This window comes from Neodothiora populina (assembly GCF_041146345.1).
Source record: "Neodothiora populina strain CPC 39397 chromosome Unknown canker_contig_15, whole genome shotgun sequence".
In the NCBI taxonomy this organism is placed as follows: Eukaryota; Fungi; Ascomycota; class Dothideomycetes; order Dothideales; family Dothioraceae; genus Neodothiora; species Neodothiora populina.
Genome location: NW_027191413.1, coordinates 117,975 through 139,631, shown reverse-complemented (window position 1 = coordinate 139,631; position 21,657 = coordinate 117,975). Strand labels below are relative to the sequence as shown.

Below are 21,657 nucleotides of genomic sequence, written 5' to 3'. Positions count from 1 at the left end.
CGCTGTCACCAACACCACGTAGAGGTGTGGACTCGTCGTTGGTGTGAGGGCCTCCCCCCCCCCCCTCTAGGGCTCCACCCCCTCTGCCCCTGCCTGTTTATCGCGCCTTGGGCATTCGCCGGAGTAATGGCGAGCCCTCCTCCATCATCTGGGCTTCGAGGGCCCACGCATCTCTGTCCGCCGAAACGTTGGTGCGCCAGTCCTTGTATGCCTGGGCCGACTCCTGCCTCCCTTCCTCCGCGGTCCTTTGCCTTGCGGCCCTCTCCTCTTGTGCTGACCTTACGGCCCTCTCCTCTCGTGCTGACCTGGAGGCTTCACGTTGGTCGAAGTCTTGCCGGGCGGCACGCCACACCGCCGGCCCAGTCCTGAGATCCACAAGGCGATCACGCCAATGCTCTGGCAGATGCAACCAGACCCAGGCAACAGGGCGTTCCCACAATTGGCGGAGGAGGTAACCACCAAGAAACCAACCAAGGGGGCTAATCTCGGCAACCCAGCCGGCACACAGGCTCGTGAACCCGCTGATGGCGTTGATTTTGTGCTCCCAGCCGGGCTGAGAGGCGGTGGTGGAGGTAGTGGAGGCTGCGGCGGTGATGGTGACAGTGGTGGTGGCCATGGCGGTGATGGTGCTGGTCATGACCTGGACGATGGTGGTAGTGGTGGTCATCTCGAAGTTCTGCTTGCTGTTGCTTCTGTTATTGCTGGGGATATCTTGAGGGCTTCTGCTCCTGCTGTTGTTGCTGAGATTGGAGAATGAAAGGAGAAGACAGGCTGACAGCAGCAGGGACAATATAGGGGCTCGAACCAGCGGAAACGTGAAGAATTGGAAGCCATACTGGGTCGCACCTACCTCGAGTCCTTTCCCATGCTTGTAGTGTAATCTAGGAGGAAAGAACGATACAGGTATCCGATCGGAAACGCGAGCGGGAATGGGGGCCATGCTGGTGAAGGGTTCTTCGTGGGAACGTACTTCTTCATATTGATATGTGAATATGAAATGGACTATACCTACGTTTCCTAACATCTTAGATATCCTATTCGTAACGTCCGTTATCCTGTGGTACTTGCTCAAAGCTTTCCCAAGGCCCCTTCGACGCAAACCTTGTCTGCGTGGACCACCCTGAACTCTGCAATTGTGTCGTCCTTTGGTCCTTGTATAACCTGGAGTTCGAGCCGCGATGGCACGCTTATAGGTCGACGGAAGCTCACCTCCATCCAGATTGGCATCTTCATCTTGTACAAGACATGCAGCGACTCTTCTGAACGACTAGATATGATGTCTAGTGCTTTCGCTACAACATGGTTGCCGTGAGCGATCTTCCCAGAGAATCCATAGATCTTTGCGGCAAGATTGAAGATGTGGATGGGATTGTAGTCTTTGCATATGGCTGCCCACTTCGATGGTTCGTCTGTTCCCATGTAGATCGGCAACTTCACGGCAGCAGAGGTGATGACTTCTGACTTTTCAGCAGCGCGAGGCACATCTTGCTTTACTTTCATGAACTGCAGCATGGTGAAAACCTGCCGGAAGACAGGGACCTGGCCTCCACTTTCGGGGTCACGAAGACTGAGGGTCGTCTCAATATCATACTCGAGGCCTCTCTTTGCAATCTTCGGGGCTCCGTGCAGAGATGCAGTGACAGTCGCTTCCTTTGCAGCTAATAGGGGAGACGGCTTGCCATCAGTGCGCAGCAGCTCGAATCTATTCTTCATATTGACTGCACCGAGTGGTCTCACTGGACATGAGCGTTTTGCAAGGAGCAATAACATGGCTGGTTCAGTGACACTGGATAAGAACAGCAATATCTGCGGATTGCTCATATCTAAATCTTTGGACCGATCTTGCTGAACTGTCATGGAAAAGCGATCTATGTCACTCTTCGAGAGGCGAAGAGGCATAGAAAGCGTCATCTTTGGCGTTCCCAGAGAGCCATGCTGAACACCATCGTCCCGCCGTAGGCTGACAAAGTGAAGGAGGGATCTGAATAGGAAGAGGACAATGACGATGAATACGTCTATCAATGTTAGTTCCTGCGGCTGAAACGACAGCTTGGTGTGATCTTCCAGAGTTGTTAATGGTATGAGGAGTTGATTGAAGCTATCGTAGATAGACATTGACGACACAGCAATGGCATCGAATATTTGTCGGCTCATAGGTAGGATGTGATATTGGTAGAGGAGAGGTGAGGCTGTCGAACGTGAGATGTAATAATAAGAAATGGAATGCTGAGGAATGCCTTTGTACTACAGTAAAGTACCTACCTGTACCTGCTGTGGAAGTTGGCATGCACTTCGCGTGCTTGATGTCATGGACCTGACCTTGCATGAAAGGCTTGGCGGTACTAGCTTCAGCGAGATTTCCACGAGGGCAACCCTGGCCATTTGACGTTCACACCATGGTTTGTTGCAAACACTCCTCCGATGGGTCAATCACTTGTTCTTCAGGACCTTGAAGCATCTTGGAGATCTTGGCTAACAATGGGTGCAGGAATTCACAGACATGTTGCCTTTTTCCATGCTACAATGACAGGAGATCTATGCAATCTCTTCATCCATAACCGACCTTGTTCTCCATCGATACCACCTCTAGCGGCCTTGAACTCGGCCGAGCCGGGAGCTTGTTCTTATGATTCTTTTGCCAACTCTGCATCATATATATCATCACTTACAACTTGGGCAACTGTGACTTTCCACTTGCCTACTCTGAGCACAAGTTACCTGTATTGTGTACAGTTTCATCGACAACTTCGGTAGTGTACAAGTTGGGGCTAGTGTTTGAAGAAGGGTCTTCAGATAATGAGGAGTGAGTCGATGGCTGAGATACTTGTCGTCTGGTGTCACGGGCCTGTGTTTCAGCGCTTTGGGATTGATCTTGCAGAGAGAATGAATACTTTGTTCAGCAGAATTATTTAACGTGAAGAATACATCGTTGGTGTGAGGGTCTCTCCACCCCCATCCAGGGCTCCCCCTCTCCCTTCCCCTCTCCCTTCCCCAAATCCTCATCCCCATACCTTGCCTGCTAACTATATCGGCAAGCCCGACCATCTTCTCCGCCTTGCGGCCTCCCTCTCTCGCGCTGGCTTGGAGGCCCGTATTGCCGCGATGTTTTCCTTGGCGGCACGCATTGTTGCCGATTCATAATAATAGATGCCCTCAAGGCGGGCACGCCATCTCCCCTGGATATGATACCAGAGCCAGACAGCAGGGGACTCGTACAATTTGCGGAGAAGGGCGCTAACGCACCAGGCGACGCCCAGAATTATGAACTCGATGAAGGCGTTTGCGCTTCCACGCCAGCCCGACTGAGAGGCAGGGGCACAGGCGGGGGCGCAGGCGACGGCTCAGGCGGCAGCAGAGGCAGCACAGGCGGCAGCACAGGCGGCGGCTGAGGTGGTGGTTGCTGTTGTTACTGTTGTTGTTGTTGCTGTGCTGGGGATGTATTGGTTGCTTGTGCTGTTGCTGAGATTGGAGAATGAAAGGAGAAGAAGACAGGCTGACGGCAGCAGGGAAACTATAGAGACTCGAACCAGCGAAAAAGCTAATTGGAAGCCATGGCTGGATTGCACTTACCTCGAGTCCTATGCAATACTTGTAGTGGATTTCAGGAGGGAAGAAGGACACTCACGCGGGAACGGGACCGGGACGGCAACCATTTTTGATCAGGAGAAGGTGCGACCTGATATGCGAGTATGGACTGAGTTGTACCTGAATTTCTTAGTATCACTATGAACTATCATTGACGACTTGAACAACAGTGACTTTCCACTTTCCTACTCTGAGCACCAACATGCCTGTTTCTTGCACAACCTCATTAACGAATTCAGTAGTCAGACCACGAATAGGACGGAAAACCAGTTCGCTTCCGTTGTCATTCTCGGATCTGACGCCAATGTACGCGCCGTTCGATTGGATCAGACGATTCGCAGCGGACTTGGTAGGGGCTAGACCGGCATGACAGAGAATGTGTGAGATGGGCGTGTCCACCACGAGACTTTTGGGTAATCTTGTCTTGTTGATTCCGGATTGTGGAGTCGATGTCGTTTCCTCCGCAGTGCCAACTGTGTCCGGGGCAGCGGCGTTTCCTCTCATTGTTACGGATGACGATACCAAGGACTCAAAAGTTGGCTTGCGGAGTAGGCAATGTTGCGCCTCTGTTGCTTTTCCTACTCCGACGCCATGCACAAGGTCGAGAACTTCGCGCGCGAGTAGATGTTGCGCGACGCGCTTGCCTGGGTCGGCGAGATGTTGTTCCATTGCTTGCTCGATTTGAGGCAGGGGAACAAAAGTGAAGAGGCAGAGGTATTTCTTCACGTCCGAGTCTGAGGAGCGAAGGAGAAACTAGAGTATGGTCAGTATACGTTGTGTGTCAATTTGAGAATGTTTAGACGACTAACGCCGTATAGATCAAAGGGTGTTGTCATGTTTTGGTTTAGCCAGACAGCATTGCCAGCACTCTTCCCGAACTTTGTCCCAGAGCTGGTTGTGAGAAGCGGGGTGGTGATGCCGTACGGCGCCTCCATGGGATCAATGTCGGTCTCGTCTTTTTCCGACTGCGAAGACTTGATGTATTTGATGGCATCCATTCCTGCGACGATGTTTCCATACTGATCGGAGCCACCAATCTGCAGCTGCACTCCGTCTGTCTTGTACATGTGCCACCAGTCCCACGCTTGTAGCAGAGGATAAGTGAACTCAGCAAAGGACATGCCATCGCCTTTTGTCATCTTGTTGCGTACTCTGTGATTCTCTCGTAATCAGCTGACCAATCCCCAGCGATGAGTGATCATGTAACACCAGGGACTCACTCACGTGTCCCTTCCCATCATCGTACCCATCCTTGCGCCTCGACCCAAGACAGCCAGAAAATCGATGATGGGTAGATTCGCTAGCCAGGTCGTGTTGTCGTAAACATCACTCTTCCATGTGGGAGTCTTGATATATCCATGCTTTGCCACCACCGGTACCAGATTCTGCCATAATTGTCCTACTTGGGAGCGCATAGCAGTGAGATTGGTTATGCGAGTATCCGTATCCATGTCTGTGCGGGTGGAGAGACGGCCAGATGGATCTCCGACTTTGGCAGTAGCACCTCCCACCAGGGAAATCGCGTGGTAGCCATGGATGTGTAGCCAGAAAAGAATCATAACGGGAAGTAAATGTCCGAGATGTAGAGAAGGTGCGGTGGGATCTATTCCCGCATACGCTGCAGTCCGTTTATTGTTCAATAGCTTCTCCAGCGAGCTCCGCGATCCTGCGATATCTTTTATGAAGCCGCGCTCTTCCAGAACTGTCAACATGGATTTCCGTTGGCCAGAGGCGACTTCTTGCGCCCGTGACTGCCATTCGGCGTCAGCTTCGTTCTGCGCCTTCCTTTGTCGTGCTGACGTTTGGAATGTTCTGGATCTAGCATTGCGTGTGTTGTTCAGGATACATCTGCGGCATATATACGATTTCAGCAGCGACGGATCCGCGCCTCGAGGAAGCGGCGGTCGAGTCATGTCTGCGATGGCTTGTTGCGACCGAGTCGCACAGCTTCATAAAAAGTTACGGACGAGCTCAGATTCCCATACCGGACCCTGGAACGACGTCGCGTACTTCGTGAATCTCGGGCCGTTGTTGATCCGGCTTCCTCTCCGCAGACACCTCCGTGGTAAACAAACATGACGTCTTGTAAATACAGCAGTATTGAATAGGTATTATCGCGAATAACAAGCATTGTATATAGTCTGCATGAGGTGGAAGATGGATGTGGCCTTGGGTTAGTGCTGATTATGATCCCCCGGAAGAATGATTTGTTGATACAGAAAGTAGGAGTACGCGAAGAGCGTCATTTGATGCGACAACGAGGCGCCGGGTAAGCCGATAATGGAATGAACATAATTACTATGAACATTCTGGGTTGACAACTGTAGTGCTCGAGCGATACAAGGCAACTTTGGATTCGTCTTCAAGGCCGGTAGTAACCCAGTACAAAAGCCTCCGTCAACTCAAAAAGCACAGCCACCACAAGAACCATTCAATGGATATACAGTCGATGGATTTGCATTCACTAAGAAGCGCTCGCCGAGTGTTGCTGTCCCAAGAATCAAGCAGCATGAGTCGAATGTCCTTATTGAGACTAAGGTTGAAGCAGCTGAAGCAATCCCGGCTGCAGATGACGAGGTCGATTTGAAGGCAGTACTTTCCGAAAGACCAATACGGAAGGCACCGAAGAAGAGAAAAGCATTGTTCACCAAGAAGAAGCCCGCGACAAAACGCACAAAAGAAAATCGTGAAGCCATAAGGGAGGTTGTTGAGGATGAACATAAGGCAGAGGAGGTGGATACAGTGCAAGACAATGCCGAGGATGATGACGAACTATCTTTCGACAAAGCGACCATAGCACGACCTCCTGCCCCTGTCAGCAAAAAGAGAAAGGCGCCCAGTCGAGTATCAAAAAGTGAGGCATATCAGGCCGAGGCGCCTGCTGCGTCTCAATTAGCTCCGCAACGATTGCCAAGCAAGCGAGCGCGAGCCGAAGCTTCCAAAGAAAATGATAGTCCAGAGGAGGCCGACCAAGCCGACTGCAGAACAATTGTACATGCGAATCCTGTGCCCGAGGATTCGCAACGTGTCGCCAAAGAAAAGGCTAAGGCGAAGCCAAGGGTAAAGGCAAAGACAGAGGCTGAGTCTTCCAATCTGTTCAGCGTGCAGCATGGCAGTCGAGCATCTTCCAAGAAGGAAGTGACCACTGAAGACGAGAAGCAGGCACAAATTCTCTCCCAGCCTCAGGTTACTGCCGAAATCAACGTCCAAAAGATCACTGAGAAATCTACGAAAAAGACGAGAAAACGCAGATTGTCAGCTTTCGAAGAAGCCCCAGAACTAGCGATGGCGGCGCGGAATGACACACATAGCAATAAGCCTACAGCTCAAACACGGAATGCTGGTTCACGCGAGATTGATTCGAATTGTGAATCTTCGACAATAACGACCACATCCAAACCGAGACGAACCAAGAAAATAGTCGTTGATACCCCGCTACAAGAAACCCCGGAAAGCTCACCAAATGAGGCAGTCGCTCGTACAGAAATAGCGGCGGAAGACCCTCCAAAGCGGAAAGGCCGTGGAAAGAAGGTGGCTCCAAAGCCTGAGGTAAACGAGATTCCTCCGACTGTAGAAGTGGCTGCTGTCATGCCCACCTCACCTCAACCACCACGGGAAGCACATAAGCAGAATATTTTACATCAGTCATCTACTGTTGCACGCAAAGATGAAGCCAGAATGAACGACTCTGGAACAATCCGCAATAGGAAGCCTTTGGCAGAGCAAGATGCAAATCTGGCGTCTCCCCGAAAGTCTGACGCAACTACGGTAGACACCGACGTGGAGGGAATTAAGGAGAAATCGAAGCCAGAACCACTGTCAAAGCAAATGTCCGAAAAGGCGCCGCTGCAAAAAAAGAAGGCGACCACCCTTACAAAGACTACGACACGCGCCCGTGGAAAGAAAGCTGTCCCTGAGACTAAACTTGCCTGCGATGATGATTTAAAACATGTCACTCAGCCTGCTGAAGCTGCACATGTACCACCCAAAAAGCCTACAAAAGCAGGAAAAGGAGTTGCTGAAAATCACACCTCAACAAAAGAGCCCCGGGGGAGCGATGTAGACGTTGATGCTGCACTGTTTGCACCGATGACCGTAACGTCGTCATTCCGTGGCAAGTCCACGACTGCGTTGACGACAACGGCAAAACATTCCACAACGACAGCACTTTCGTCTGATATCAAGCGATTTGCAGCTCTGCCCCGAGAGGATGACGATGAGGGTCTCAGCCAAGTTTTTGATGGCATTGCTGCGATTGCTGCAGCAAATTCGAACCAGGAATCCAGAGGAGTGGCTACAAGGCTCACGAGGTTACGCCGATGAACTGTGATTGTTCTACTTCTATGTCATATGACATCCACGACATAGTCTGACGCATAACAAACTTACCATGATCACTCTGACAGGGGGCCTCTGTCTACAGAGAACCTATAGGTCGACAATGACTAGGATTAACGGCCAGTGTCACGTATAAAGCGCATACAGAACAACATATGTGAGACTCAAATAGCCAACAAGTACTTGACAACATTTGGACAGAACTGGAACTTGCTCGCTCGCATCCGAATTGCCGGTCATGCCTTCCTCCAACGAACTTTGTGTAGCAGCCGAGCTATATAATCGAATCTTCTGTGCTGGTGCAACAAACTTGGTATTTACAACTAATCACAGATGCAATTGGCTTTTGCCTATGCACACACATTCTTTTTAATTGCTATATATATACATTGCTATCCTCGAATCCTGCTTCTTCTACTATCCTCGATTGTATTGCTACAGTGTCTCAGGCCCCTATACATTTTTTTATACTTTTTGACACCATTCGTTGGATACCGCTCGAGCAACTACTCTTGTCCCTGGACTCAAAGCGTTCTATTGATACCTCGAAGCTCAGCAGTATGAAATCTGTACTGAATACCCTCCCCTGGGGCGTTGAAGCGGAAACTTGGGATTCGCATAGATCTACCAGGGCAATCACCCCCTCTGAGGAGTCGCTCTCGACCAACTTCAACGAGCTCCGCTTGATACCTGGCTCTTGCACCCTCCTGACGCTTCCTAGCGAGATCCTGGCCCTCATCTTCGAGAACGTGCGCAATGTCAATCCTTTTCGCCTTCGTAGGTATCCTAGAAGCGGCGCCTCCAGTGCCCTCACCTTGAACTGGAATGGCGAAACAGTACGCCGCGAAGACAAGAGAGATATCACGACCGTTCACTATACTGTTGTCTCTCCGTTCAGTGTGATCTCCTCGGCTCTCCAGGATGAATACACTCAATGGTACATGAGAACAACTCCTTTCGTCTTCTCTAGTGCTTGTCGTCTACCCACTGGGGACGTGACAGACTTTTGCGCTCGCAGTTATGTCATTGTCTCCCGTACCAGCGGCTGGTGGGGTAACGACATTCTAGCTCTGCATGATTTCCTGGAGTATGTACACACTCATGGTCACAGCACCGAGATCCGCAAGTTCAAACTCGAGCTTCACGCCACTCTCGTTCTGTTCCTCTTTGCACCTTCCGAGGCGATCGCGTACCTTGGACTGCCACTTGCCCAACTACCCCGTTGGCAGGCCACCCGCAAGTACCTTCACGGCCTAACCAACCTTCGAAAGCTCGAAGTGGTGATTCTGACAACCGAATCCTGTTGTCCGGTTTTCCATGCGCCTCTGCCCCAATACTGCCGAACGTGCCGGGCCTATGAGACCGCCCAAGCAGGATACGACGGCTCTATCGAGGGATCCGGATGTAGGTATCACTGGCGGCAATGTGCCTACCCTTTAAAGAACGGATGGATGCCTGACCACAGATGGGTCATCAAGAGTGTTGCTGAGTCCCCAATCGGCACTTCTGCTCAACACACCCGGGTCACAGAATCTGTCTATTCGAGACGCAGCGACTTTTTCGTCCGTGACATATGGACCAGCGATGACGCTGCGCAGAAGCAACAGCGAGAGCAAGAGCCAGAGACCCTTTCCCCCGGCTGTATCCCCGAAACTATGAGAGCATACTATGCCCTAGTCGTCGGACCGAATGCTCAGTCCTGGAATTCCTTGCATTCGGACACAGAAGCCATGGTCAAGCACATCATCCGTCTTCCCATCACGTCTTGCCTCGAAGACATGCAAGCCGCTGCGATTACCGCAAACGGCAAGTCGTCGTTGACTGCACGACAGCTCAAGAACGAGTTTGTGTGGTATCTACCTGCTACTTCGTGTCCTAGGCTCAGAGATACTGACGATCTGCTCGACGGGCATGCCGAAGACTTGGAAGATGAGGTCGACGGAGAAGGCTTCGGAGACAGTGTCGAGGGAGATGATACTTTCTCCGGGCTTGAAGACACTTTCATGTGGGAGCCCGAGGTCGTCGAACGTCTCATCTGGAAGACTTGAATGTGTTTGAGACGGTGTTGTTTCTTGGGCCTTGCACTCCCACTATATGTTCTTCTTGGGCTCACTTACTCGCCTTTTTTGGCTGTAAGGCTTGTGTCTTGTTAGCACTTATCCTGCAGTCCATTTTCTTGATCTTGTTGATTCCACTTTCTCTCTATTTTGTCAATTGTTTGGTTTTGAAAGCTTTTGTACATGGAAAGGGAACAGAGAAGGTCTGTCGGAGAAAGATTCATTTATTTTGAAGTAGTAGGAACGGGTTTGGAGATGTACTTGAGAACACACATGGCTGTCCTTGCTACCCTGTTTGCCTCCAAGTCGATTGAGCTGTGATATGCTTTTGGATCTAGTCTTAGCTAAATTAAATTAAGTCATTTACCACGACTGAACACGGGACAAGAGCGTCCGTCGCTTTCGGTGATGAGCAAGTGCCTCTGTTTTTGAGTAGCACTAGAAGTACAGAGTCGTCCGAGTCGATAGTTCACCTTCGTTCTCTCTCTCTTTGCTTCTTCATATATGTCTGCCACCGAGTGTCCACGACAGGACGTCGATATTCCTCTCACTTCCACTTGCTCTCCGCGACGAACTATGCCGCTGCTGCTGTTCTTGATGGAGAGTATCATGATCATGCTGTCCATTCTTCGTTGTCGTCTTCGTCGCCCATGCATTTCCCTGTTGCGATAGAGGCTTTCCCAGAGCTGCGAAGGAGTCGTAAAATGCTTCAAGACGGGTTTTATCCATGCGTCTTGGCTGTAAGGGGAGAGTATTGGTGTCGAGTGTTCTCGTTGGAATATTCTCATGAGACACACCTTGTTGCTGGGTTTGGTCTGAGTCTAGCTTCAAGCCGATGCCTCGAACATAGTATGCTGTCGTGCTGGTGCTGGGATCTTCGACTTTCTCGATTCGAGACTTGGAAAACAAAATGGGAATGTACTTGAAAAAGGCCACTCCTGCTTGGGGTCGGATTTCGCTGCTAGAGAAGGCGGCTTTGTATGTTTTGTAGACATCGATCTGGGGGATCTTGGATCGAGGGTCGGAGGTGTATACATCTTGGAGCCTGGGGTAGAATTTTGATTTAGTTCATGGACTGGTTATTCTTAGCAATCATGATTGATTGTCAGACTCACCAGTCGACCGTCCGCTGTGGCTCTTCGGTTACACGAAGCTCGGCTAACCTTGCGGGCCGTACGAGTGAGGTTGCTCTCGCTATAAAGTCAGATGTTGCACTGATTCCCGTCGCGGCTCTGCTGGGTGCCTCGCTGCATGGACTATCTCGTGCGATTGGCCTTCTACTGATTATGATTCGAGCTGCAGTTTCAGGGGGGTTCCAACGGTATCAGGCAAGTTCTCACCGGGAGCACGAGTGGTGCTAATAGTGTCCTCAGCCAGCTGCGCCGGCAACGTCATAGCATCGGCTTTGGGTAAGACATCTGCTTCGGGAGATGTTTTTCGCTTCATGTCCTTGAAGTATTCACGCCGTCGTCGTCGGTAAGCAAGTCGAGGGTCTTCCGCAGGTTGCTGGCTAGGCTGTGACCAGGTCAAGCCCTCTGACTTTTGCCGTTTCATAGGATTTCCTTGCTGCAGCTGCGGGCTGTGTTTGCGCTTGAAGGAGGATGCTCGATCGAGCCACGGACTTTCTGCTACCTTGGCCTGGGATTGGAACGACACTACGGATGAGCTTCGCGGAGGTGACGATGCAATGTCTTGATGCTCGTCCGTCGCATCCGACAGACCTGGTGGTGGGCCCAACTCATTCTTCGGTGCTAGACCGGCATTAGGTGACAGTTGGGCGGACAGTCTAGGTGAATGTGTGGCGCTTCTACAGGGGCTCTTTAGCCCCTCGACATTGATGTTCCCTTCACCTTTATCGGTGGTGTCAACGTGCTCGTTGTGATGATCGCTGGGATGGTCATGACTGACCACGGGTTTCTGCGCCGGGCGATCATCATCGACATCACTATCGTTAGGAGGATAGTCCTCTTTTGTCAACTCCCGGACAGGAGTATTACTCCACCCGGACAGAATTTCACTGTCCTCCGACTGCGGCGCTTGTGCTGGAGACGTTGTTCCCGATAGTGGTCGAGTGGGTAATTCAGTATCCTTACTCTCGACATCAGCAACTAGACCTCCTCCTTCCGGAGGCTGATGCGTGATTGGTTGCTCTTCGGAGACGTCTTCTATCTGTGGAGTTGCTTTCTGCTTCGCTGACAGCCGTTTACGGGCATACTTGAGATAGAGTGGGTGCGGCATTCTGTCTCCATTTGCAGATCGTTTGACAATTGTTGCCAGTGGAACACGGTCATCGCAAGACGCCTGTGGATTTGACATCGCAGATTCAGGCTCGGGCTCGGAGGCATCTAGGCCATCGGGCATCGAGCTTTCTGCTAGATATGGTGGCTCGGTAGAGAACGGTTCAGCAGGCAGAGCTGGACCTTGATCAAGTAGCATGCTGGAGTCCGGAGGCAGGTGTTCATCTGCAACCTTGGACTGATCACTCTGCTGCCCATCAGTCCAAGGTGGCAACTGTGTCAAGATTTCTCCATCACTTTCGTTCGATTCGTCTTCCATTTTCGCGCGCCCTTCCACTTCTCTACTTTCCTGAAGCTTCTTGAGCCTAATCAGTAGCCTCTGTAGTTGGAGACACTCGGCGAGCAATTTGCGATCCGAGACCACTTTCGAAATCACGTCAGATTGTGAGCCTACTTCGCAGGTTCTGATCATCAGTCGAACGCAGTCATGCTTCTGGTCCAGAGTGGCAAACAAGTCGAACGAAGTAACCCAGACTGGAGTACCGCATCTCTGTTCCAGGGTGGGAAGGTTTTTCTCTGCTGCGGGTTCGAAAGTTGCAAGAATGCTGACTGTAGCATCAGCCACGAAGCACTGGGGCCCTTTTGGGTTAATCCACTGTTATAGAAGAGCCAGATTAGCTTTTGTTGCCATAAATCGTACTGTCACCCAACTGACAGAAGAGATTATGACTAATTCTGGAGGGATTACAATGTTACGCAGCCAGAAAGTATAGCCATCTCTATGTACACTGCTAGGGGCACGGGCATCGTTGTGCAGCATGCCGTTGCCCTCAGGCTGCATTGAAAGTCCAGTAAGTTGAGAATGTATCTCCTTATGCAACCAAGTCTTCATGGCTACCATTATCTCAATGGACTTACCAAGTAGAGGTTCGGAGCGTACTGTAAGATCAGTGCGCTACCTAAGGTAGATAAGGTACATCTTGCACACCATTCAAAGCGACATCAATCACAAAGAGGAAAGGGCGTTTGACGTGCGGAACTATCTAAGGTGAGTACAAGCACAGTTGATCCGACGCGTCTCAGACAAGGTGACAGATTATGCACTGCATAATTCAACATAACATGAAACACATCTGAGGCCTTGGTGAAAGAAACTTGGCTACCTTGAGGTATGGGGGAAGGTGCGCCGACGGTGCCAAGATAGGCAGGCGGGGGGAGACGATGAACCCCCGAGGCGTCATGTGTTAGCGTGAAGGGGTGACACGTCAGAACGGCAGTGATGTGTAATGTCCAGGGTATTTCGAAGAGGTTGGAATCATTCGCACATGATGTAAGGAGAGTGGGCAGCCTTCACTTTCTCGTATCCGTCTGTTTCATGAAGAGTCCTTGTCAAGGCACATCTGTTCGATAGCATACTTCCATCCATCCTCGCGGACAGCATCAATATACAACATATGACAAAGACATCCATTCCTGTACACCTTTTGATCGCAGATTCGAGATATATCTATATTGTCTACCTTGCTTCTGTGGCGATGCCTGTCTAGGAGACAAGTCAGTAAGAAGATAAACAACACCAGTGCGGGATGAATTGGTCAGCTTGGGCAACCAGGCAGCGACAGCGACAGCGAAAGCAGCAACAGTCGCGTTCGGCGAAAAGGAAAGCACAGTATGGCTCATGAAAGGAGGGCTCCGTCTGCTTCTTCTACTCAACCGGTCCCCGCTTTCCGTTCTCGTCGAGGTTCCGTCTCCTCACTACGGTCCATCGTTGATAAGGAAGCTCTGGCTCAAGCACTCGACGATATCCATACAACCGCCTCAAAATCCGACGCCCTGACTTCATTTAGAGACTTCGATGGAAGCGCTACTGGTGGCAGGGCATCTGGTCCGAAAGAGTTTGTCAGCGGTGGAATCAGTGGACTGTACTCGAGACTGAGGCAGAGTGTTGGTGCCTCGTCACCAACCTCCGAAACTTCAGGCAGACCAGCGAGTCGCGCGAGTTTTGGCTACCCTCCTGATAATGCATCCATCAAGAGTTCGTCGAGTGCCGTCTACAAGGCCAACCTGGAGGACAGGGCGAGACCTATCCCTGCGCCACCACTGGCGACTCCTTCGATACCTTCTCCGTCCATGACGCCAAGAACTCTTCCATCACAGCACGTGTCACGCAGCAGCTTGAACCTGTCTTCGACACGGCCAAGTTCTTTCAGTTCACAGGCGCCTTTTCAACCATCCTCACTCTTCGATGATGCCGATGAATCCGGCTTTACTGTGCTCCAGCGACCTGTCCAGAAAGCTCACTCACGACCAGCGTCACGAGATATGCACCTCAACCTCGCTCTTGCTAAGCTTCAGGGTTCGCCCTCGGTAACCTCTCCGGCTGATATTAGAGACCTTCCGATGTCAAATCGATCTTCCTTCCAGGGTGCACCATTCATGCGTGATGAGAGTGCTACTATTGCTCCGGGTGACCAATCACCGAGGCTGGCCTCGCCTATGCCAAGTGTTGAATCACTGCAGCCGCCTTTGAAGCCGATTCCCTCTCAAATCTCTCACACAACCAGCGCGCCCTCTCGACGGCAGTCGCAGACCCCTTCTCAGTCGGAACAGTTCTCGATCAACAGTAAATCTGCCTTGTCTTCTCCCGTTCTCGTTGCTTCCGACACAAGAGAGAGACCTACTCTACGGGTCAGTGCTTCGCATCTGCCGAACTTACGCATCTCACAATCATCGTCGACGGTCCCCTCAGCGTCCAACAGCAAGGCGAATACTCCAGTCGCGACACCAGTGTCCGAAATCCCGCCCAACTTCAACGCAGGCTTCCAGAACAGACGACCGCGGTCAAGGTTATCACAGAGCCAGAATGGCAAGACTGGGTTCGTCCCAGCGCACTGGAGGCGGAGGGTCCTCAGCAAGGAGTTCTGGATGAAGGACGAGAATGCAAGAGATTGCTTCCGTTGTGGTGTTGCATTCTCTACGTTTCGAAGGAAGCACCATTGCAGGACTTGTGGTCAGATTTTCGATTCGCAATGTACCCAACTTGTTCCTGGAAAAGACTTTGGACAACCTGGACGATTAAGGCTCTGCCTTGCTTGTCGCGATATGATTTATGGCAGCGATGATGACTCCACCGTCTTCTCCGACGAGGACCGATTGATTTCACCCCAACTTCAGGATGATCCTTCCCGCACGGACATCGACGAGGCGAACGTGGCGACGCCGTCCATTGGAATACCAGTCTCTAAAAGAAATCGGGACATCAAAAGACGTTCGGCTATTATCGAATTTGATCAACCAATGCTTGCGCGCCCGAGCTCCTCGCGCTCTCTCAAATCCCTGACTGGTCGACCCAAATCTGCGGGCCACAAGCGCCGATCTTCGCGTCAGTTTACTTCGCGTCCTCTTCGATTCACCCCGGAGGAAAGAGGGCCATTCTACCAAGATGCGACCGTGAAAGGAGAAACACCACTCGCTGCTCTCAACATGGACAAGTTCATCGACCCTGATCTTGCAGACTACATGTCCGACGAATATTCCGAGGATGACCAGCAGAGTATTTTCACCACGCTTAACGGTGATATAATCACAGAGTCCGCCCTCGAGGGCAACGAAAAGGCAGGGCTGTCCGGACTATTATCATCAGCAGTGAAAAAGGGTCGGTCGCGTCGAGGTGACAAGAGCATCGCAGGCCAGAGTCTCGGGCGCGAATCCGAAGGCGTGTATTTCGCATCCAGATATCCGCCAAAGTCGTCTCGAAAGCGCAATCACAGTGTTAGTAGTTTCGCACTTGGCAGGCCATCCCCGCGCAGAAGTCGGAGTACCAACGTCCTGAAAGGGCTTGATTATATTGTCCCTGGCGATGATGGGACGAACTCACCTCTGGCCTTCGACTCGACCCCTCCTACAAGTCGGGACGCGCAGATCAAGTGCAGCAGTGCTATGCATGGAACTAATGCGCCAGCTATTGAGCTCAACCACGCAAGTCTGCAACATGTCCGCAAGTTGTTGTCGCAGTTGCTGAAAGGATCCAAAATCTCACATCGCAAGAGGTGGCAGAAGGCGTTAATGCCAATCCTCTTGCAGTGCACTGATGATGTCGATCCCGATGTGCAAAATGGTGATGACATGGATATCCGCAACTACATCAAGCTCAAAAAGATCCCAGGTGGTAAACCGGGAGATACAGCCTACGTATCAGGCGTTGTGTTTAGTAAGAACATTGCTCTGAAAGACATGCCACGGAAACTGATCAAACCACGCATTGTGATCATCACCTTTCCGCTTGAATACACCAGACAGCACTCAAGCCTTCTCTCGTTGGAGAACCTGATCGCTCAGGAAAGAGAGTATGTTTGTATGCTGGTCGGGCGCATTGTAGCGTTGAAACCTCAAATATTGCTCGTTCAACGCCAAGTGTGTGGTCTCGCACTTCAACTTCTTCAGGAAGCTGGTGTGACCGTGGTGTATAATATCAAGGAGTCCGTTCTCGCCGCTGTTGCTCGCGTGACTCAGACGGTTTTGATTAAATCCCAAGATAAGCTATCCATTGATCCGGACCAGCTAGGGCAGTGTGGGACATTTGAGGTGAAAACATATATCTACGGTGGAAAGAAGAAGACTTATATCTGGATGTCTGGTTGTCAGCCAGATCTTGGCTGCACTGTCGTGCTCCGGGGCGCCGACATGGAGACTCTTCGATCTATCAAACGAGTAACAGAGTTTATGACTTATGTTGTGTACAACTTGAGGCTCGAGACATGCCTCATGAGAGATGAGTTCGTACTCATTCCCTCTTCACCAGCCGAAGTTACTGCACCCAAGGACTTGCCCGAAGTCGAAATGCAGCTCCCTGTGGACGAGAGCGAGCCTGTAACGCCTACGCCGAGAGCCGAGATCAAAAATCCCCTCGAGGCAATCGTGCCACTTGATCAAGAGCACTCCATTCCAGATGGCTTCCAAGTAGATGCAAATGGTCTGAATCATTTGGTTGAGGCGACACGACATGAAGTAAAACGACCGGCAACACCAGAGCCCGAGGTTCACGAAGACAGCGAGGACGAAAACATGCCGTCGCAGTATCGGGAACTCATCGAGACCGCAAGGAAGCGACTTATTTCTTCGTCTCCGTTTGTCAAGTTCACTGTACCATACCTTTTACTCAGAGCTCAAGAGCAGGAGCGCAAAGTCGAGCAGTCCAGAAGATTACGTGATCGCTACGATTCTCTCATTGGTACAGAAGACGAGGCAAACCGTGTGAAGGTTGGCAGTGAATTCGGTCTGGTCACTCCCAGTATGCTGGACCAACCTTCTCCCGAAAGTCAGCCGGATACAGTCCGAATGTTCCTTCGTGACATGCACGACGCTCAGTATCAAATGGCCTTACGCGAATACGAAATCAAGAAGAAACAATGGGAGTCATTTTTTACCAGCAACGGCAACGATCCGTTCAATCCCTTCAATCACCAGAACATTTGGGTCCTGCACTCGATAGTCTCAAGTGTTACCTCGGTTCCTTGCGCTGGCCCGGAGGTTTTTGGCTTTGGCTTTTACGCTGGTTTCAATCAATCTGACGAAAAGCTCGAAGAGGATTGCACTTTAGGTCAATTTGTCGAAGATATGTGCCAAGCTGCTAATAACAATTGCAAGGTTTGCAATCGGAAGATGCTGGACCACCATCGTCAGTACGTCCATGGACACGGTCAACTCTCAATATCTGTCAAAAGATATCCTTCCAAAAATCCCGGACTCAGGAGCACCATATTCATGTTCTCGGCCTGCAAAATTTGTCAGCAGGAGACAACGTGGATGCCAATGTCAGATAGTTCTTGGAAGTACTCATTTGGTAAATATCTGGAGCTCAGCTTCTGGAGCACTCCTCTCAAGCCAAGGGCCAGCGTTTGTCCTCACGATATTCACAAGGATTTTATTCGCTACTTTGCTTTCAACGGCTTGGCTGTACGCGTGCAGTATGATCCTGTCGAGTTATACGATGTTATTGTACCCAGGAGCACAATTACCTGGGAAGTCGACGAAGGACTGATGATGAAAAATCAACTTTTCACACAATTCGAAACCAAACTTCATGCTTTCATCACGTCTGTTAAAGCAAGACTACAGTCCATTAATCTGGAGACTGTGACCCCGGAGAAATCGGCAGATGCTACAGCCGTGGTCGAGAAGTTACTGCTGCGTGCAGACAGCGATCGCGAAGAGCTCCTAGCAAAGCTGCAAGCCAAGTATATGCAATCACAGTTTTACGAAATCGTCCCTATGAATCGTGCTCTTAGGATGATGGACGAGAAGGCAATCGCCTGGGATGATGCATTCGCGGACTTTGAACGCAACTACTTCCCATCCGAAAATGATATCCGACGATTGGCTACACTTCAGCTGAAGAAAATATTCCTCGACCGTGGTGAGGTTGTCGATCAGCAAAGCAACGATGCCAGCGATACTGAAGATGGGATGGAGATGCAGGACAGAGCTCCGCCATCTTCGATGAAATTGACTGATGAACATCTAAGATCGGAGAAGACGCAGGACATAATGTCTTCAGTCGTGCAAGAAAACAGATATAGTGAACTTGGTGGCGATGAACAAAAGCCCGCGTCCGATTCGGTTGCCGGTGAAGCTCCAACAGAAGCTTCAGAACCTCTCGAGCTTGCGAGAAAATTATCTCCCAGTGAACGCGAGCAGGCTGCAGATAGAGGCGATGTCAAACATCTTGATTTGGCTGTACCGCCAAGTCTGCCAAATGAGAACGTCAGCGAGCCCGAGGCGCCTGCAACAAGCGCCGAGAGAAAGTCAAGCACTGATTCTAAATCTTCCGAGTCCTTCGCCGTTGAGCCTAAGCCACTCAATTCAACTATACTCGAGAGGATCGAGCAGATGAGATCTGCGGCCAATGGTGCAGGTGGAAATGAAGCCATGCCTGAGTCCAGAATTCCACGTCTTGCTGGTCTGAAGAGCCGCGGACCGCCCTCTCCTACCCTGACTCGAGCTCAATCTCAGCCCAGTCATGTCCCGCGACGTAGTGCGGATCTTACCGGAAACATGCCTTCTACCGCAGAGGCTTCTGGAAGTGGGGAGGGATCGGGCTCTGCTACACCAACGCAGAACGATAACGTGCAGAATGAAAGACTAGCTAAAACAATTGAGCAACGATTGGCCGACCGATTGGGTACAGGGCGCAAAGCCCAAGCTTCCCTGATACCTCGATCAGTTCCTAGTAGAGCAAATGAGAACAGCACGCGGGTGTCAGCTCTGGCCAAACACTTTGAGCAATTGTCTCGCGAGTTTGAGCGCGAGAGACTGCGGGAGCGCAGGCAGCGTGCTGCTAGAAGTAGACAAGTCCGGGCAAATCCGTTGGCTAGTAGTCGACCTGTCGTCGAAGTCTACACCGACCCGCGACTAGCTGTGGGAGAGGAAAAGGTGGATTTTGACTATGACAGGATACCATTGAGTGGACCAGATCCGTCGCATGAACAATCGCAACAGGCATCGGACCCAGTTGACGATGCGAGTACTCATGATCCGCAGGACGAAGGTGACAATACAGATCACTATGCCACGGACACTGAAATGGGTGACTCGACAGTGGGTGCCCACACCGATACCGAAGCTGATGGAGACGCGACCGATGTTGAGAACATGATACCTACGCCAAGTCGCAAGCGAGACAGGACTGGCCCATTGTCTACCGCTTCATCTTCCTCCGCCCTATCTCCTTCTTCGCCTCACGAAATCGATCAGCATCTTGATCTTACCATCCCCAAGCACGAGAAATCGAGCCTGATGAAGATGCTAACATCGTTCTGGTCTGAGCGCTCCGCATCTGGATGGATGCCTCTCGATTATCCTTTAAGTCCTACCGAGCATGTCTTCGACGACAGCGACATTGTCGTCCGTGAGGATGAGCCGGCCTCCGTTATCGCACTCGCGCTGTCCTGCGCGGACTATGTGGCCAAGGTCGACGCTTTCCGACTAAACCCTACGCCCCTTAAGACCGGATCATCGCATTCTCATACTGCGTCTCAGGGAAGCTTCTCTTTTCCCGCACAGCTGTCTGCTTCCAGCGTTGCCAGCGCGCAGGCGGCGATTGAGGCTTCCCTCATCAGCCCGACCGGCACACACATGAAGTACAGCTTCGCCCACGGGCCTGTCAAGACCACATGCAAGATCTTCTACGCAGAATCATTTGATGCATTGCGCCGCAAGTGTGGTGTGAGCGACCGCTTTGTCGAATCGCTGTCTCGCTGCGCCAAATGGGACAGCAAGGGAGGTAAAACGAAGTCGTTATTTCTCAAAACGCTCGATGATCGGTTCGTGATCAAATCTCTGCAAGAGGTCGAGCTCAAAGCCTTCACAAAATTCGCACCCGATTATTTCAGCTTTATGAGCCACACTCTGTTCCACGGTGTACCCAGTGTAATTGCGAAAATGTTTGGTCTTTTCCAGGTCATCATCAAGAATCCCGCCACTGGTACCGAATTCAGTTCGTACCTACTCGTCATGGAAAATCTCTTCTACTCTCGCAACCCTACCCGCAGGTTCGACCTGAAGGGCAGCATGCGAAATCGCAAGATCGAGAGCACTGGTCAACCTGATGAAGTTTTGCTAGATGAGAACCTCGTCGAAACAATATTTGAAACTCCTCTGTTTGTTCGAGAGCATGCTCGCAAACTCTTGCGTGCCGGTGTCTGGAATGACACGATGTGGTTGTGCAAGCAAAACGTTATGGACTATAGCTTGATGGCCGGATTCGACGACGACAAGAAGGAACTCGTGGTGGGAATCATCGATTGTATCCGCACCTATACCTGGGACAAGAAACTCGAGTCGTGGATCAAGGATCGCGGCAAGAACAAACCTACCATCACTTCTCCCAAGGACTACCGCAATCGTTTCAGAGTGTCAATGATGCAATATGTACTTCAAGCACCCAATGTTTGGCACGGCTTCCTCAATCAATCGCCAAATGTCATGCCCGGTGCACAAGGAACCGACAGAACCAGCATGGAACACAACGCCGCCGCAGAAAACTTACCGAGGAGTAGTGGCGACGGCGCTCGAAGGACGGGCGGGGAGCTGGCTCAAGTAGCCGGTCCATTTGGCAGAGGTTTTGATGGGAGTGAACAACCCGCGTCCTCGATCAAGGGCAAGAAAGAAGCAGAAAGATTGGTGGGCGAAGGTCATTTGATGAACGAGGCAACGATTCGGGAAATGAGCACGATGACTTTTGCATAGAGTAAGGATCATAAATCGAGCTGACTCGGTGATGAGATGTGTTACATTTCATTTGAGGTTTTGACTGGTGGGGGTGGTTCGCTTTATTGACTTTTTCTATCTGAGAAGAACACGTTTTAATGATAAGCATAGCAATGGCGTTTATTGGGTTTTATAGCGGTTGTAGCATCGCTCAATCACTTGCCTTGTGTAAT

The 21,657-nt window shown here is 51.0% G+C and overlaps 3 protein-coding genes across 4 annotated transcripts; 2 read left to right on the top strand and 1 right to left on the bottom strand.

Annotated features, from left to right (window-relative positions):
- Positions 1–3,723: 3,723 nt before the first annotated feature.
- On the bottom strand, positions 3,724–5,498 carry AAFC00_002423 (uncharacterized protein; the record flags this gene model as incomplete). The annotated part of the gene is made up of 3 exons (XM_069341734.1): positions 3,724–4,338; positions 4,395–4,737; positions 4,810–5,498. The coding sequence occupies 3 exons, from the start codon at positions 5,496–5,498 to the stop codon at positions 3,724–3,726; spliced, it is 1,647 nt and encodes a 548-aa protein (XP_069198244.1).
- A 273-nt stretch (positions 5,499–5,771) lies between these two features.
- Positions 5,772–7,908, top strand: AAFC00_002422 (uncharacterized protein; the record flags this gene model as incomplete). 2 transcript variants are annotated; one of them, XM_069347730.1, is made up of 2 exons in its annotated part: positions 5,772–5,854; positions 5,913–7,908. In XM_069347730.1, 2 exons carry the CDS (start codon positions 5,772–5,774, stop codon positions 7,906–7,908), a joined length of 2,079 nt encoding a protein of 692 aa, XP_069198242.1. The 2 variants fall into 2 exon arrangements, with proteins under 2 accessions (XP_069198242.1, XP_069198243.1); XM_069348473.1 differs by having other exon boundaries at positions 5,835–5,854.
- Positions 7,909–13,888: 5,980 nt separating this feature from the next.
- AAFC00_002421 (uncharacterized protein) lies at positions 13,889–21,463 on the top strand (the record flags this gene model as incomplete). The annotated part of the gene is made up of 1 exon (XM_069341733.1): positions 13,889–21,463. The coding sequence occupies one exon, from the start codon at positions 13,889–13,891 to the stop codon at positions 21,461–21,463; it is 7,575 nt and encodes a 2,524-aa protein (XP_069198241.1).
- Positions 21,464–21,657: the final 194 nt, after the last annotated feature.